Raw genomic sequence first — 19,515 nt, forward strand, 5'->3', positions numbered from 1 at the left:
GCCTGGAGGTGCTCTGCCAGCCCATCAGTGGTCCTGTGAGCAGAACTGACACAGCGCAACATATCTCCTCACAGACGCTTTGGAACCACCGTAGCATGACGCATCCCCAACGCAGGACCTCACATTGCAGCCCGCAGCTTCACATCTACCTGATGTAGGCCAGGGGAGAGTTTAGCACACAGCAGCAGAACATTTAAAAAGATAGATGTGCCTTTAGGCCTCACTCCAGTGACACAAGGTAAAAAGGTCCTGTTCACTACTACTAATCACTACACAGTATACTGTCACCACCAAGCCGGTGCTGCTTTACTTCTGGTGAAGGCGACACTATGAGGACAGCATATTGGGTACCCCTCCTGGTTCACCAAGACCGCAATCCGTGTCATGGCACACATGCATGATCTGCGTACTCCTCTGACAAATAACAATCGGTATTGGGGTTCCAGACAACCGTACAGATGGTCACTTAGCACATGTATCTTACCACGCAGAGGACTTTTCCATTCCAACATGGTGTTTGGGTATGAAGAGTTTAGCTCATCAGCAGTTACGATCATTAGCAACAAGAGTTAGAACTATGTTCATTTAAAGATGATTGTGTAGCTTCAGCGACTGTTTTGAACACCCTGGGCCAATATTGTAACCTACTTCCACCATAAAATATTAACAAATAGGTTTCCTCTGCTGGAAATGTGAAGAGACAGATGTGGTTATTGAGGGTGCTCATAGCATTGCCTTCTCCTTGATTTACAATGAAGCAATCTTGAGCCAAAATGCCTCCGAACAAAGGATTCAATGTTTGCAATCATCTGTATACAAAGTGTGAAAACTGTTCCTCAGTGCAAAGCATTCGACCATATGTATATTAGTTATCATGCAAGGAGTGGCTTGTTGGAGGCATCTGCAAGATTACCTGGTTGAGTTAGTACGTACTCATGTAAGATCCACATGTCTTTTGAGAGCAATGCCTAATAGTCTGATTAGGACCAAGACTGATTTGCATAAAGCGGGTCTCTGTCTAGAGTGGCACAGTGGGCAATAAAACCGTGGTATGGAATGCGGCCCTGAGCAATGGCCAGTGGCTGAGATGAAATCAGACATTCCTTCAATCACCTTATAGCTTTTGTAATAGTCTGCTAATTCAAGTGCCTATAGATGACTACGTTTGTGCCTGAAAAGACTATGGGCTATGGGTCCCCACTGCCTTTGTGTTGAGCAATGCATGACATGCTGTCAACGAGGAAAGCTGTATTTTTTGTAACATTGATGTAATTACTTTGCAAGTGGGAATAAGACTTGAAGACTTGTGAACGATTCCCTTTTCCGTGACTCATATAGGTTTACAGGGTTAGCGATTCTAAATGTTTGCAATGTTAGGACATATTTTCAGCATGTTACATAGGTCATGACCTCCCCGACTCACAGACACATGGATCCCAACCTGAAGGCTGCTAGCCAGGGGTGACCTAGCTGATGGAGACATTTTGGGGGTAATTGAGAAAATAATGAAGGTTCAAAGGTGTCCTTCGGGGCCAAACACTGGATGATTTTAGCATCTCTGTTTATCTAAATACTGCTAACAGTTTCTTATCTTATGTTTTAGACAATACATGTGAAAAGGAATGTCCTCCAGGGGTGTATAGCACAAGTGAAGATGCAAACGGTGTTGAGCTTGGCTACTGCCTAAAGTGCAATCCTGTGTGTTCAACATGCAATGGAGGATCTGCCAAAGACTGCATGACCTGTGCTCCTGGCTACTACAAATTGTTACACCTGTGCATCCTTCACTGCCCCACTGGGTAAGCACTGTGCTGCATGTGTTATCTGAATTGTTTGTTGAATGACGATATATGTGTATTTTTAATCCATATATTTTTATGTATGTAAATATTATCTACTGGCGGTAGCCAGTAGATAGTTATAGTTGGGACCGAGTTCCCATAGGAAATCTGAAAATTCTAATTTGAATAGCTTTGGCGCCGGTTGACTTATCTTCGTGAAAGTTTCAAAACTAATGGGGCGCTCCGCTCAGCTCCTACCCTGAAAGTCTCGGGGTGATTCGTCAAGCGGGGGCTGAGAAAAAAGGGGGGTCCCAAAACGCGTTTTCCCCATGCATTTTCCCATAGGACCTTTAGTCGAAGGTACAGCCCGAACGGCTGAACAGAATTACTTGAAATTTGGCAAAGAGGTAGGCCTCAGGTCAGAGATGTGCCTTTTGCATATATGGTGTCAATCTGTTCAGTAGTTCCTGAGAAAATTGCAGTTAAAAGTACATAAATATCTATATGCGCGCACCGGCGCTGTGCGCGAGCATAATTCTGATTGGTGGTTTGATGTCAGTCAACATTCGAATCGGTCGAAATCAGGAAGTGTCGTACGCCATTTTGTGTGTGGCAGTGAAAAAGAAAGGTGGAGAATGTGAAAAGGGGGCAGGGTAGAGAGTTCCTGACCCCCTAGCCTTTGTCAGGGGGTCCCTGAAGGACCCCAAAGGGTGAAAAAAACATTTTTTTTTTTTTAAAAAAATCACTGGGTGTGCGAACGGTGCGCGCACCCCCCAGCCGCCATTTTGAGTTTTAGAGGCAGAAGTGAGCTAAAAACACAAGTGGAGAACGTGAAAAGGGGGCAGGGTAGAGAGTCCCTGACCCCCTAGGCCTTCTCAGGGGGACCATGAAAGACCTCTAAGGTCCCCAAAAAAAAACAAAAATTATAAATATTGCGCTGTGCGTGCACGACGGCAAAAAAATCATAAAAAAAATAGAATAAAAAATCAAGTTTAAGTGTTTAGATGTTGGTTGGCTCTAAAAAGAGCCGTTGTGTTCATTGAGTGTTTTTTTGTACCTACAAGTAAGTACCGATGCAGAGTCTAAAGTTCAAGAGGAAGACTCTGTTCCCTTCATCTGTGAAATGAACACCGTCTCCTCTATAAATGCCTTGCATGTTGTAACGCAAGTTGTTGTGGTATATAGAACCCAAACCATAGTCTCTGAGGAAAGCAGAAACAGACTTATTGATGTGCTGTTTTGCTTTCTCAAACTGCGGACAATATTGGTTGGACCAGTTCCACTTTTGCCTTTGGCATATATTAGAATATACAAAGGTAGTTTGTGGAAAAAGTGACATCAATTGCACAAAGGTGTCCTTAACAAGCATTTCCAGACCTACCCCAGTTAAAGGGCCTAGGTCATTTCCACCACAGTGCACAATTATAAGGTCAAGCTGTGGGAGATGTAGAAAGGATTTCAACAAAGGCATTAATTGGTGCCACTTTAACCCTCTCTGACCAATCCATTTAATGTCTACATTTGGCAAAGCAAGGTCTTTCACAATACCTCTTTTTTCTGTATACTTTTCACTCCAGTAGACATAGCTATGACCTACAGTCCACACTGTGAACATCTTTCAAGGAGATCTGGATGCACTCAGAAGGTGTCTTTCAGTAGAATGGCAATATGAAAAGAAACACAGTTGTAAAATGGAGGCTTACATACTTTTTTTAAAATAAAAGGAGCTCATTGGCTGTTTCAGACCATTCAACACTAAATATTAGGCTGTATGTTTAAATTTTTAAAAGCATGTTTTGTATTGGTTCAGAAAAATGTGTTCCCACAGAAGATTACTTTGGATATGCTGTTAGGTTTGAAAAGTCAAGCACTCTTGCTCTTTGGATTAGAAACATTGTGTGCTGAACTTCTGACCTCTCTGCTCACACCAGTGTTCCATGATCTGTTGCTATGGTAGCAGGCAGAAGTCATGTTGGGGGTAGGAATCATTTGGAAAGGGTTGAAATTTGCAAGCAATAGAAATGTGTGTATCCATTTAAAAAAAATGTGGGAAGCAATGTGATTTGAATTTAACATGTATATGTGTGAAAAAAAGAGGGACATTTTGCCATTTAGTGGTTTTGGTGAGAGGAGTACAGCTCAGATTCTGGCTCTGATAATCTGCTGTGTGAGTGGCACATTTATTTCTCAACTAACTATTTTTAAAGGTGAGTTATGAATTTGAGAGGGGATGTATGTGGTGTATTTTGATATAAATATTAGAAATGTGTTTCTTCTTTAAAAGTTGTGTTTTACATTTTATGTTTTGGAAGATATTTAACTGCCTTGAACTTGTAAAATATTATGGAGTATGTCTTCACCATAAGTTAAGGTGTACTGGTATCACCCAGGAATACTGTTTTGTGCCTAGAATCACATCATGAGTCTGTGTGCACACAGGAATTGTTGTCAGAGATTTAATTCATGTTGCTCTTGTTCTGTAAGACTTGCACTCATAGGAAAGGGGCAGCTTGTTTTCTTGAACTGTGATGGTTAGCATTCAGCACAAATCACTATCTCACAGATGAGAGACAAATGCTAACACATTTGAAAACAACAGGGTAGATTTTCCTTCCACTCCTGCAATGGGTGAGGTAGTTCCTACATGTTCAAAACTCCAATTAACCCTTACCACAGGTGATCTTACATACATCTCTGCAGTCTTCATGCAGTTGTGTAAGCGTCCATGCAGATCTCTCTTGCACCTGACAATACACAATCTCCAGAAACACACTCTTAGCACACAGGCAGCTGTTTCTCCTGCACTACCATGCTTACTATTCAGCACTGTGTGGTATTTCAGATAGCAGTGTGTAACGCTAACACATTCAACATCACCAAGGCTCATTTCCTTTGCTCTAGTCTAATCACTCACCCAGGTTCCACATGCTCATGGTCTCAAGTAGCTGTTAGGACATGTGCTTGTTTCTGCCTCTCTAAAGTATAAGGAAAATGTGCCAGGCTGTTACTGTAATTATCACTTGCTCTACCACAGTAGTAAATGTGCTTTGAAATTGCCAATCAAATATCGTTTTCTGCCTAGAATCACACCATGAGTCTGTGTGCACACAGGAATTGTTGTCAGAGATTTAATTCGTGTTGCTCTTGTTCTGTAAGACTTGCACTCGTAGGAAAGGGGCAGCTCGTTTTCTTGAACTGTGATGGTTACCATACAGCACACATCACCATCTCACAGATGAGAGGCAAATTTGATTTGATTTGATTGATTTGGTAGAGGGCAACAGCTACCCCGGCAAAGGGGTGTCCCGGCGCTAAGAACAGACAAACTAATCTGAGGTGGAGGGGGAGGGGTAACTAGGCAGCAGGGAAGAGATGAGTCTTAATTGCTTTGCGAAAAGCAGGGAGGGAGTCAATAGTGCGAATGCTGAGGGGGAGATCGTTCCACAGTTTGGGGCCAAGGACCCCAAAGGAGCGGCCTCCAGTTCGGCAAAGTCGAAACCTAGGGATTGACAGGAGGAGTTGGTTGGTAGAGCGAAGAGCACGGCCAGGGGCGTAGGGTTGGACAAGGCTTCGGAGCAGAGGGGGGCTTCCCAGTTTCACGATCTTAAAGATCATGACTAAGGCCTTGAATTGGATTCTGTGGTCCACGGGTAGCCAGTGGAGCTTGCGGATGGTGGCTCTGGCTGAGCACCTCCGTGGGAGGCCAACCAGCGTTCTAGCTGCCGCATTTTGAATGCGTTGGAATCTGGCTGTTTCCGCTTTATTAGCTCCCAACAGGAGGACATTAGCATAGTCCAGGCGTGATAGAATGGTGGCCTGGATAATGAGCTGGCGGGCCTTGGCATCGAAGAGCCCAAGTATGGGCCTGAGGTTCCTTAAAAGGCCTATGCAGGTGGCTGCCACCTTTTTTGTGTGGGATTGGAAACTAAGGTTGGCATCAACCCAGACTCCCAGATTTTTCACACAGCTTTTGGGGAGTGGGGTGTTGCCTAAGGATGACGGCCACCAGTGCTCGTTCCAAAGGCTGATGTTACGGCCCAGGAGGAGCACCTCGGTTTTTCCGGCGTTGAGTTGGAGGTAGTTGTCCGTCATCCAGCGAGCCACAGCAGACATACCCTCTTTGAAGTTGGATGCCATGGCGGACGGGCTTTCCGAGAGGGTGACAACCAACTGGGTGTCGTCCGCGTATGATACAAGCGTGAGCCCCCATTCTCTAGCTACGTCCGTGAGTGGCTGGACGTATAGGTTGAAGAGGGAGGGGCTCAGCGCTGAACCCTGTGGAACCCCCTGAGCGATGGGGTGAGGTTTAGAGAGGTAAGGAGGGGCAGACACCTTGAATGATCTATCCTTGAAAAAGGATCGGAACCATGCAAGTGCCGGGCCAGTCACACCGGTAGTCTCCAGACGTTCTAGCAGGATGTTATGAGATACCGTGTCAAAGGCTGCGCTGAGATCGAGGAGAATCAGCGCAGCACTATGACCGGCATCTAGAATCATCCGGAGACGCTCCGAGGTAGCTAGTAGGGCAGACTCCGTACTGTGGCCTGCACGGAAGCCATTTTGGGAAGGGTCCAGGATTCCATGATTGTCCAGGTGTTTCGACAGAGACTCATTTACATGGGTTTCGGCAATTTTGGACATCCATGGGAGAAGGGAAATGGGCCGAAAGTTTTCTGGCTTGGTGGGGTCCAGGGTGGGTTTTTTAATTATCGGTGATACCCATGCTTGTTTCCAAGCGATGGGTACGAGACCTGTGGCGAAGGAGATGTTGAGGATGTTCAGCATGGGGGATGAAAAGAAGTCCATTGAAGACATGAAATGGGAAGGGCTCATGGGATCCGCTGGAGAGCCAACACATTTGAAAACAACAGGGTAGATTTTCCTTGCAGTACTGTAATGAGTGAGGTAGTTCCTACATGTTCATAAGCCCAATTAACCTTTACCACATGTGCTCTTACATACATCTCTGCAGTCTTCATGTAGTTGTGCAAGCGTCCATGTAGATCTCTCTTGCACCTGACAATACACAGTCTCCAGAAACACACTCTTAGCACACAGGCAGCTGCTTCTCCTGCACTCCCATGTTTACTATTCAGCACTGTGTGGTATTTCAGATAGCAGCGTGTAACGCTAACACATTCAACATCATCAAGGCTCATTTCCTTTGCTCTAGTCTAATCACTCACCCAGGTTCACATGCTCATGGTCTCAAGTAGCTGTTAGGACATGTGGTCTTTTCTGCCTCTCTAAACTATAAGGAAAATGTGTCAGGCTGTTACAGTAATTATGACTTGCTCTACCACAGTAGTAAATGTGCTTTGGAATTGCCAATCAAATATCGTTTTCTTCCTAGAATCACACGTTGAGTCTGTCTGCACACAGGAATTGTTGTCAGAGATTTAATTTGTGTTGCTCTTGTTCTGTAAGACTTGCACTCGTAGGAAAGGGGCAGCTTGTTTTCTTGAACTGTGATGGTTCGCATTCAGCACAAATCACTATTTCACAGATGAGAGGCAAATGGTAACACATTTCAAAACAACAGGGTAGATTTTCCTTCCACTCCTGCAATGGGTGAGGTAGTTCCTACATGTTCAAAACTCCAATTAACCCTTACCACAGGTGATCTTACATACATCTCTGCAGTCTTCATGCAGTTGTGCAAGCGTCCATGCAGATCTCTCTTGCACCTGACAATACACAGTCTCCAGAAACACACTCTTAGCACACAGGTAGCTGCTTCTCCTGCATTCCCATGCTTACTATTCAGCACTGTGTGGTATTTCAGATAGCAGTGTGTAACGCTAACACATTCAACATCACCAAGGCTCATTTCCTTTGCTCTAGTCTAATCACTCACCCGGGTTCCACATGCTCATGGTCTCAAGTAGCTGTTAGGACATGTGCTCTTTTCTGCCTCTCTAAACTATAAGGAAAATGTGTCAGGCTGTTACAGTAATTATGACTTGCTCTACCACAGTAGTAAATGTGCTTTGGAATTGCCAATCAAATATCGTTTTCTGCCTAGAATCACACCATGAGTCTGTCTGCACACAGGAATTGTTGTCAGAGATTTAATTCGCGTTGCTCTTGTTCTGTAAGACTTGCACTCGTAGGAAAGGGGCAGCTCATATGATAGGATTTGAAAAGCTCAAAAAAAATATAGTAATATATTTAAATTACATAAAGGTATTTTGTTTTTTAATTTCCTTTAGGTATTGCTGAACAACACTGAAATAAATTAAACATGCCTATAAAATCAAGAAAGAGAAAAGAACAGCAAAAACATCTATATTTGAAGACAACTGGACAACAGAAATTAGTTGAAGAACCTCATGTTGGAAAAAAGAAAAAGTCTTCTGGTAAGCAGACTAAGGATTTTTTAAAAAATATCCTGAAACATAGAAAAAATGTACAAACTGTATCCACTGCAAATAGTGTTTCAAGAAGAAAACAACAAGACAATAGAAAGAAATTACTAAATGCTAATGTACAATCAGAAGCAAGAAAGAATGACTTAAAAAGAAAAACAGAATTTCTAAACATTCGTAAAAAAATGTTTCAGAGAAGAGTGGTGTTCAATTTGCTAAAGGATGTGAAAAAATATAGGAAGAAAGCAATATTTTATAAGAAAAAGAAACATATTGAATCAATTGTTGCAAAGGCTTTGGAATTAAAAAGAAAACTATTCATTTTAATTTTGAACAGGATCCATACATTAGATAAAATAGTCAATGTAATGAAGTCAAAAAGCAAAAGGAAACGAGTAGTGAAAAAAAATAACTTTTGTAATGTGTTCTTAGGAGAATGGAAGCATAGTTCAATTACTGAACCATTTTTTAATGAAGAGATTTATCTTCAAAGTAATAATTTGCTGCATGCAGTTGACACCAGTGGTCGAAGTTATGAAGTTAAAGATGGTTGTGTAATGGAAAAGGAGAAAATGGTTCCAAGAAATGAGGAAGAAGTGTTAGCTGATGAGGTTATGGGGAAACGTCCTAAAGCCCCAGTGTACACTTGGAATTGTAGTAGTATTTGTACTGTACGACAAGAATCTATTAATAAATTACGTGACTTTCTAAGAGAATATAGTAAAAAAAAGTGTTAAACAGAAGATTAAGGTGCTTCAAAGACTAGATCCATGCAGAGTGAGAAAGAATACTGATTTGCAAGGACATTCTCTGGCTTGTCTTTCTAGGAAAGTTTGTCAAAGTGTTTTTCACCATTTTAGGATGCTGGCAGTACATCATACTGAAATGAGAAAGTTTGTGAGAAGATTGTATTTCGCTAAAAGTCCAGCACTAAAGTTAAATGAGTTGAAAAGTGCTCTGTTGCGTGGATCTGTATCAGATGTAGAGAAGGTTACTGATGATATTCAGTTTTGTTACTTTGGTCCAGAACAAGAAAGTGCAGGAAATGACACAGTTATTGAAGAAAATGTGGAAGAGAATGTAGAACCCACTGTTAGTAAAAAGTTTGAAGATCAAATGACAAAATTTACTATCATCTCTAATGAAAGACCAAATATTAATTGTATTTGTTGCCGGAGAAGCCATTATAAAACTCAAACAAGGAATGTTGATCTCTATAAAAAAAAGTGAAAAAGAAAATAATTATGAGTGGAAGGATTTTGCTACATATTTGTTTCTGGAAAATTGTTTTGATTTGGGTGAAGATCAGCGTATTTGTAAATACTGTTAGAAGAAAATAAAATGCCAGCTAGGGCTGAACATAATAATTTAGAATTGGTTGATATTCCTGCAGAACTTAGTGATTTAAATATGTATGAGTCTATACTCATTCAATGTGTCCATCTGTTTCAGACTATAGTTCGTATGGTGCCCAAAACAGGTAAATTACCTCCTTCAGATTTACAAAGAGGTTTAAAAGGAAGAGTTGTCTATTTGCCATTAGATTTGAAAAAAAATATTGAAACAATTGATGCAGATAGTTTGGAAACTGAACCATTAGTTATTCTGGTTAATGGTGTACCTACAAAGAATAAGAAAATTTGGCAGGAGCTAGTAGATGTACGAAAAGTACAAAGAGCAAATTTATATTTGAAAAGAAATAATAAGTACTATGAATCAATTTATATGGATGAAGATGAAGAAGTTTTACTAGCAGACACAGGAATACCAACTGGGCACATTGAAAAAGTCAAACGAAGAAGAAATTTATGAACATTTCAGCATACATCCTCTTCATTCTAAAGAAGTTATGGGAAACACTATTGATCTGTTTCAGATGAAAAAAGCAAAAGGAACTCCCGTGAGTGTATGGGAGGAGAGCTTGGAAGCTCGTTGTTTCCCCCAGCTGTTTCCTACAGGAAAAGGTGGACGGTATGATGAACGTCCAGTACAGATTCCTGCTTCTGAGTATCGGACTACAAGATTATATGCAGAAGATCCAAGATTTCGTCAAAGTATTCCTTATTTGTTCCATCTTTTATTTGAAAGTGACTTGTCTGCACTATCTTATGCAGTAAATCACATTTTAAAAACTGGAGTACATCTACATAATGTGTCTGCAAAGGATTTTATGAACAAAGTGCAACAGCGAGATGATCATTTGGAATCTCAATTGATTAATCTGATGGCTTGTCAGCATGGAACTAATGAATATTGGTACCGACGCCATGGAGAATTGAAATGTATGTTACGGAATTTAGGAACTCCTACATGGTTCCTTACCCTAAGCTGTGCTGAGTACGCTTGGGATGATTTACTGGATTTTCTTCGAGAGGCAAATTCAAATATTGAAAACATCCAATACAAGACAGCAGGAGAATTGTGCTCCATTGGATCCGGTTAATGTTTGCAGATATTTCAATCATAGATTTGAGGCTATGATGTCCTTCATCTGCAATAAAAAAAATCCACCTCTTGGAGAAGTTGTGGATTTCTTTTGGAGAAAAGACTACCAAGCAAGAGGTGCTCCTCATATTCATATGCTGTTTTGGATCAAGGATGCCCCAAAATTTGGAACAGATTCTGATGATGCAGTTTTATCTTTCATTGAAGAATATGCAACATGTGCTATACCTAAAAGCACAGAAGAAAAAAACTTAAAAGAGCAAGTTTTACGTTTCCAAAGTCATCGGTGTGGAAAATACTGTCGACGAAAGTACAAGAGTAAAGATAAATTCTACACAAAATGTCGATTTGGATTTCCACGACCTGTTCTTTCAAAAGGAAGAGTAAACAGTTTTATGTCAGCTGTGCGACATACCATTACAAGAAAATCTCCGAAAAATACCTATAACTTAAGAAGAAAAGAAGAGTCAAAATATATAAATGACTACAACCCAGTCATTTTATCCATGTGGAATGCTAACATGGATATTCAGTATGTAGCTGACAATTCTATTGCTGTTACTCGGTATGTCACATCTTACATCACTAAAAATGAGAAAACGGAATTGAAAGAAATGTGGGAAGAGATTTCTCACGAGAAGACTGTCAGTAAAAAGCTATACAGTTTCAAGTTTAAAGATGTTATCGCATCGAGAAATTGGGTCATACGAATGCTCAGATAGGTTATTATCTGCAAGTCTGTACTCCAAATCCAGAAGAATAATTTGGGTAAGTTTAGGCCTTGCAGGAATGCGAAATCGGGTACTGAAATCTATTCGAGAAATTGAATATTTAGCAGAGAACGAACCAGAAAGTACAGACATTTTGAAAACAAATATGTTGGACACATATTACCCAAACAGAAGTCATCATCTTGAGAACATGTGTCTCTATGAAGTGCTGCAGAACTAAATTTTTACACGGAATGCCACAGAAGACAGCAACAATGGAAAATATAAAGTCATTGGTGAGGAAGGATGTTTGGTGAAACAAACAAAAGGAAGTTTGATTAATCACAGGAAGCTGAGTTGCGACACTACTGACAAAAAGGAATTTTACTACTTAGCACTTTTACAGCTGTTTAAACCATGGCGTTCAGAGGATGAATTACTTGGAGATTTTCAGAGCTATGAAGATTCTTTTAATGCATGTAAAGATAGCATAGAATGCAGTACTCTCACAAATTATGTACAAATGTTAAATGAAGAAATTGAACAAGAAGCTACAATTGCAGCTGAAGTAGCTAGAGACAGTTCTCAAGACAGTCAAAGTTCTGGTACGCTCAGTCAAGATCTCCTAGGACAACCAATCATAGAAAATGAAGCTGCAATAGCCATGACTGAAGTGGAAACAGCTATGAATCAAGCTCAGGAAGATTTAATACATTTACCAAATTTGGAACAACAACTGAATGATGAACAACAACAAATTTATGAAGAAGTCACAAAACAAATTGATCATGGATTACTACATGAAAATAAAGAGTGCTCATGCACATCATTTGAACCAATCAGAATGTATGTGAGTGGACAAGCTGGAACTGGAAAAAGTTTCTTAATTAAAGTAATTAGAAGCTACCTACAGAAAAAAACTGATTCAACTTTGTCTTGTGTTGTTACTGCTCCAACTGGGTTAGCAGCATATAACATAAAAGGAATTACCTTACATCGTTTGCTAATGTTACCAGTAGAGCATGAGAACAAAATAGAATACCACAAGCTAACAGGAGAAGCATGTTTTGAAGTTTCAAGAGTGTTGAAGAAAATTAAAGTTCTCATTATTGATGAGGTAAGCATGGTATCAAACTTAATGCTTGCCTTTGTGCATTTAAGAATGCAGCAAATTCTAAAGACAGACTATGACGTGTTATTTGGAGGAAAACATGTTATAGTTTTTGGGGATCTACTGCAGCTCACTCCAGTTAAAGGACAACCAGTATTTAATACTCTTGCACATGAAGACACGAAAAAGTCATTAGGAAGTATAGGTAATGTGAATATTTGGTCATACTTTGAGTACAAAGAACTCATTACCAATATGCGGCAAGCAAATGATGATGATTATGCAAGTATTCTCAAAGATATCAGAATTGGACTACTCACAGAACATGGCAGAAAAGCTTTACAGAGTCGATTGCTATGTAATTTGTTTCCAACAGAACAAATAGTTCCAGAGAAAATATACAAGGAAATTGCAGAAAAAAATACTGTAATCTGCTTAATGCCAACACTACATGAATGCTCTATATTCAATTAAGAACTTTTGAAATTGGAAAATGAAGAGATTATGAAAATGGAAGCCGTGGATAAAATACAGCATGAAGGAATAGCTATTATATTGACAGGCAAATTGAAAACTTAATTGGATTCTCTAGAGAAAAACATATCGAAAACAGCTGGTTTAGAAAAGAATCTTTATGTATGTATGAACTGTCGAGTAATTTAAGACGTAATTTGAATGTAGAAAAAGGTTTAGTGAATGGAGCTATGGGTAAAGTTGTGGGTTTTGTTAATTACCAGAAAAAAGATGGAATTGAATTTTTAAAAATAAAATTTGATCAGATTGAAGAGGTTAAAGACATTAGTCGTTGTTCAGTTTGTTTTTAGATAAGACACTTCCACAAATAGTGTATGTCACCTTCGGCGCATTCACCTTCTTTTGGGCCTCTGGAAAGGTGAAATAATTGCAGATGAAAGAGTGTTTTTGTTTGCTCTTCCTTGGTGGTTCCACAAAGGTCTCCTCCTCTCTCCCTGAAGTTGACTGCTGTTCTGCCATTTTCAAGTAAGATTTCACTCGAGTAGCTGTTCAGCTCCTTCTCCCAGGAAATAAGACGAAATAGTGAGGGGAGTGGGTGTGGTGTTTGAAGATTCTGGAACAGAAACTACTATGAACCAATGAAAAGTGTTGTTTCGTAATCACATGACTTGCCGTGCGCGCACGGTGCTCGCACGTATGCGCGCACCGTGCGCCACGGATCTGAAATGAATTACTTTTAACCCGATTTCTAAAACATGAAAAGGAGGCAGGGAAGACACTCCCTGACCCCCTAGACCTTCTCAGGGGGTCCCTAAAGGACCTCGTAAATCAAAAAAACCCATTTCGTTTAATAAAAAAAATTGCCGGTGCGCGCACGGTGCACGCACGCATCAGAAATGAATTACTTTTAACCCGATTTCTAAAACATGAAAAGGAGGCAGGGAAGACATTCCCTGACCCCCTAGACCTTCTCAGGGGGTCCCTAAAGGACCTCGTAAATAAAAAAAAAACATTTCCTTTAATAAAAAAAATTGCCGGTGTGCGCACCGTGCGCGCACCGTGAAAAACCCTTAAAAAAAAAAAAACATTTAAAAATATAATAATACATAGATAAATTAGCATTTAAAAAACCTTACAAATTCACTAAAAAAAACAGAAGTTTCACACACGTTATAGTTAGAAATTAGCATTTAAAAAACCTTGCAAATTCACTTAAAAAACCATAGGTTTCACACACGTTATAGTTAGGAATTAGCATTTAAAAAACCTTGCAAATTCACTGAAAAAACCATAGGTTTCACACATGTTATAGTTAGCTGGACATTTCACTCGTAAAAAAACATTGAAATTCCCCCGTTATAGTTAGTTCAGCTAACTATAACTCGCGCGACCGCAATCCACTGCTGATGACGTCACATATTACATCACTCATGACATGGTCAGTGACATCACTCATGACATCACTGATGACATCTCAAATGACATCACTGATGACATCATCCTTGTGTAAGAGTGGCAGACCTCCTCTTATCCGAATATAAACTTTGATACACACATTGAAAAATACAAACTAAAGTTTTGAAAACTATAGAGATACCAATACCAGTTAGAACAACCTATTCAGTAATTCCAAAATCTACATACGCATCCACTCATTCATCAACACTTCTATATAGTCACTCATACATGTACTCAGTCATCATATGTACTCATACACCTATACATCCTGTTACACACCTACACACATACATAGAGTTACTCACACACATACTCACACATGCAAATAAACATCCATTTACTTGCATATACAGCTATACACACACCAGTACACTTACTTCTACAGAAACATACACATACTTACTCTCTTAAACAATCACTTATAGAAACACAAACTTATTTATACAGGAACTCTTCCAATCTCTCACTCTCATATAGCCTCACTTATATACATCAATACTCACATATACTAGTTCAAAACATATGGATTTACTCATAAAGACACTATTGAGACAGTCATTCACTCTCTTACTCACCCATACACACACTCATCCACCCATACTGTCCTGCTCACATACTGTCTTCAAAATACATACAAACAGTGAGTCACTCATTCATGCATCCATACGCTAAGTAACATCCCCCACTGAACCATACAGACACTCATACTGATACTCTAAAAACGAACTAATAGCCCATATACACACTCATGTAGCTATTCACCAACCCATGCAGCCACTTATACACAAAGTGAGACACTGATACAGATATTTAAATATTTGAACATTACTCACTAATACTTGTATTCACTAAGATACTGTTAATAAGTCAGTTATACAATTAATTTTACAAAAAAAAACATCCATTTAGACACTTATTTACCCATTTATTCTTCCATTAACCTTTAGATATACATATATAAAAAATATTTATTTTTCAGAAAGACACATATTCACTGGATGATGTCATCAGTGATGTCATCAGTGATGTCATTTGAGATGTCATCAGTGATGTCATGAGTGATGTCACTGACCATGTCATGAGTGATATAATATGTGACGTCATCAGCAGTGGATTGCGGTCGCGCAAGTTATAGTTAGCTGAACTAACTATAACGGGCGAATTTCAATGGTTTCTTACGAGTGAAATGTCCAGCTAACTATAACATGTGTGAAACCTATGGTTTTTTCAGTGAATATATATATATATATATATATATATATATATATATATATATATATATATATATATATATATATATATTACCTACTAGCGGTCGCCAGTAGGTAGTTATACTTAGGACCTATTTTCCATAGGAAATCCGCAACATTCTATTCCCAATAAGTCTGGCGCCGGTCGACGAATCCTTGCGAAATTTTCCAAAGTTTTGGCCTGCTCCGCTCCGCTCCTACCCTGAAAGTTTCGTGGTGATTCATCAAGCGGGGGCTGAGAAAAAAGGGGGGTCCCAAAACACGTTTTCCCCATGCAATTTCTCATAGGATCTGTTGTCGCAGCTACAGCCCGAACCGCTGAACGGAATGACATAAAATTTGGCAAAGAGGTAGTCCTCAGTTCAGACTTTTGCCTTTTGCATAAATGGGGTGAATCCGTTTAATAGTTCCTGAGAAAATTAGAGTTAAAAGTACATAAATATCTATGGCCGGGGAGGATCCGCGGACCCTACCCGCACCGTAAGCGTACCCTCCCCGAACCAAGCGCGCACCCTCCCGATCACGTGCTGAATGCTAATTGGCTGTCGAGTGTCTGTCTACATTCGAAACCAGGAACTGTTGGCGGCCATTTTCTGCCTCGGTAGAAGCATGGCTGAAGAAGCAAGGTGAATAAGTGTGTAAAACATATAAAGGGGGCAGAGTGGAAATACTCTGACCCTCTAGAGGTGCTCCTGGGGTCCCCTTTAAAAAAAAAAAAACGGCGAAATGCGCGCACGGTGCGCGCTTCCTATTGCGTTGGGTGCACGGATTCTCTCGCGTTGGGTGCGCGGATCAACGGTAATTTTTTTGAAAAAAGACAAGAAATCATTGGTTGTATGACTACTTTCTACACTGAAAGGTAGGGTGTATATTTCTGTTTTTTAAAGGTATGATTCTTATTGGTTGACTAAAACAGATTGTAAGGAACATTATATATGATAAGCTGATATGTTGAAAAGTCAAGCACACTTCCTGTCTTGTTTAGCAACATTGTGTGCTGAACTTGTGACCTGTGTGCTCAGTGCAGTGTTCCATGACCTGTGTCTATGGTAACAGGCAGAAGGCAGATTGGGGGAAGGGTTGAAATGTATTTCAGTTGGAAAGGGTTGAAATGTTTAACTAATAGAAATGTGTGTTTGCTTTTGAGTTTATGTGTGAAGGATTGTGATTTGATGTTTACATGTATATGTGTGGAAAATGAAAGGGACACCTTTCCATTCTTTGTTTTTGCTGAGAGGTGCACAGTGCAGAGATTCTGTAAAAGAAAATATGGTGAGTGACTGATATACTTCTTAATCTACAAAACAACTTGAAAGGTGAGTTACTTAATTGTGAGGGGATGTATATAGACTATTTTGATTTTAATCAGACTAATGTATTTCTCCTGCTAAAGTGTAGGGAGTACTTTTTTTCTCTACAATCTTATTAACAGTGTGTGTGCATGTAGAAACCATTCTGTAATAAGCATTTGTGTTTTTCATGTGTTTGCAGACAGATAACTGTGCTGTTTTTATATTTTGGTAGAATTAGAAACCAGTCATTGTTTATGAATTTGTGAAATGAGTTATGTTATGTTTCTATACTAAAATGTAGTACTTCTTCTAGATGAAGAAATGTGTTTTGGTATAGTGCAAGGGATAGTGTTGTTTGTCTAGAATCACACAGTGAGTATGTGTGCATTTGGGAACCACTGTGAGAGAAGCATTTGGTAACATCGTGTATTTGCTGACAGATAACTGTTTTAAAACCTGTCATGTTGTCAAGTTTTAGTAGCATTAGAAGCCAGTCTTTGCTTATGCATTGATAAAATAAGTTATGCTTTGACACTAATGTGCTGTACTTTAATATGTAGATTGTGTGTAGTCTCCTTACCCCTTGCACAGTAGTGAATGAGTTTTGGTAAGCTTCTAGGGATAGTGTTGTTTGCTTGTCTAAAATCACACTGTGAGTCTGTGTACATTTGGGTAAGGATTGTGAGAGAAGCATTTGGTAACATAGTGTATTTGATGACAGATAACTGTTTTAAAATCGGTCATGTTGTCAAGTTTTAGTAGCTTTAGAAGCTATTCTTTGCTTATGCATTGATAAAATGAGTCAGGGTTTGACAGCTAAAGTGCAGTACCATGTACTATTCTGTTCACTGTGCCAGAACTGAAAATTTGAAAGTTTTACCCAGGCACTAACCTAGCAGTAGTCTGATGATTTAGTCAATTTCCAAGTACTCATGTTGTGAACCATACATTACCACATAGATTGTTTCAAATGTCTATGCAGTATGCATGCAGTCTGCTAACATACTATAAATCTTTCACATTTTCAATTCGCTAGTCAGTATCCATACACTTCCAGGAAACACCCTGTAACTCCCTTTGCAGTCCTCTAGTGACCCATTCAGCATCATGTACTAATCCATTCACTGTGCCAAAACCCAAACACTTCTAAATTCACCAAGATACTATCTTTGGAGTACTCTAATCATTCAGTCATTGCCTAAGTATTCATGCACTGAGCTAGGCCTTAGCACATGGACTGCTTCAAACCCCTATCCACTATGTATGCAGTGTTCTAACCACCTAGACACTTGTCTTTCACACTTTCAATTCCCTAGTCAGTATCCATACAGTCCAGCAAACATCCTGTCACTCCCTTTGCACTCCTCTAGTGACCCATTCAGTACCAAGTACTAATCCATTCCGTGTGCGAAAAGCCTACCACTTATAAACTCACCTAGGCACTCTCCTTGCTGTACTCTAATCATTCAGTCAGTACCCAAGTAGTCCTACAGTGAGCCAGGCCTTAGCACATGGACTGCTTTAAATGTCTATGCAGTATGGATGCAGTCCTCTAATCACCTACACAGTTGTCTTTCACACCTTCAATTCCCTAGTTACTATTCATTCACTTCTAGCAAACACCCTGTCACTCACCCAGTGTGTCTCCTTATAGTACTGTAATCATTTAGTCAGTTAGCATGTAGTCTTTTAGTGAGGTAGGCTTTAGGGCATGAACTGCTTCAAAGTAGTATGCACTATGCATGTAGTGTTTTAACCATCGTCACACTTGTGGTTCAGGACTATAGTTTCTTAGTCAGTTTTTATATAAAATGTGTTTGTACAGTAATGGAATAGTAAAAATGTGAAAGTTATTAATATACATTTATTTGTGATTCTTTTTTACAGATACAGAACAGGAGTGTTTCTCATCTGTTTGCACTCTTCTCGTGCAAGATTGTTTGGATGAAGGGTCCTTAGGTGTTTCATCATACTTGCTGTGCCGCATTAGTATTTTTTGTTAGGATCCCCTCGTAACAGAACTCTTTTGCAAATCTTGCGCGTGACGAAGGTGGCATTGGTCTTTGTTAGCCCCTCGAGAAAAGTAGAAAATTTCCACACCACTGAAGGAAAACGTTGTGGGCGTGGTGCATCCTCCAAAAATTCATCCTTAGATTCGGTGAATATTTTAAAGCGACAACATTTACAGTTTTTGTAATTTAAACTTTGTTAGCTGTATGCATTTTATATATCTGTGATTTGTATCTTGTTTTTGTTTTTGAGAATAGCATGTTGTTTTTTTTTTTTAACAATCTTTGAGATTGTTTTTTTTTTGCCTGCTGTTAAGTGATGAGTACGATTGAAATCACTATTTTTAGTGAAATTTAATATATTCTGAGAACAGCAAAAAAGGCAAAAAAACTACTTTGTGGCAATTATGCTGTGTTGTAAAAAATGTATTATTACATGTTATAATTTTATTTTCCTTTTCTTTCACAGATCCAAATGTTAAAATAAGCAATTTTTATGAATTTAGATTGGAATGAAAATATGAAAGAAATGTGTACCATTTTTTATTCCTATTACTGTGAAGGTAAGTTTAACTAAGTCTCAATATGCAGAATGAGGAGGTCTGCAAGAAGCTACA

General features: G+C 39.4%; 1 protein-coding gene across 1 annotated transcript in view; it reads left to right on the top strand.

Moving 5' to 3' along the window:
* The window catches only part of LOC146859999 (cysteine repeat modular protein 2-like), a 648,096-nt gene that overhangs the window by 323,750 nt on the left and 304,831 nt on the right, over positions 1-19,515 (top strand). The window contains exon 12 of the mRNA XM_085643761.1: positions 1,604-1,799. Coding sequence (XP_085499887.1) covers positions 1,604-1,799 — 196 coding nt within the window. The remainder of the gene's footprint in view (positions 1-1,603; positions 1,800-19,515) is intronic.

The sequence above is a fragment of the Triturus cristatus genome, chromosome 3_1 (assembly GCF_964204655.1).
Source record: "Triturus cristatus chromosome 3_1, aTriCri1.1, whole genome shotgun sequence".
Taxonomy (NCBI): Eukaryota; Metazoa; Chordata; class Amphibia; order Caudata; family Salamandridae; genus Triturus; species Triturus cristatus.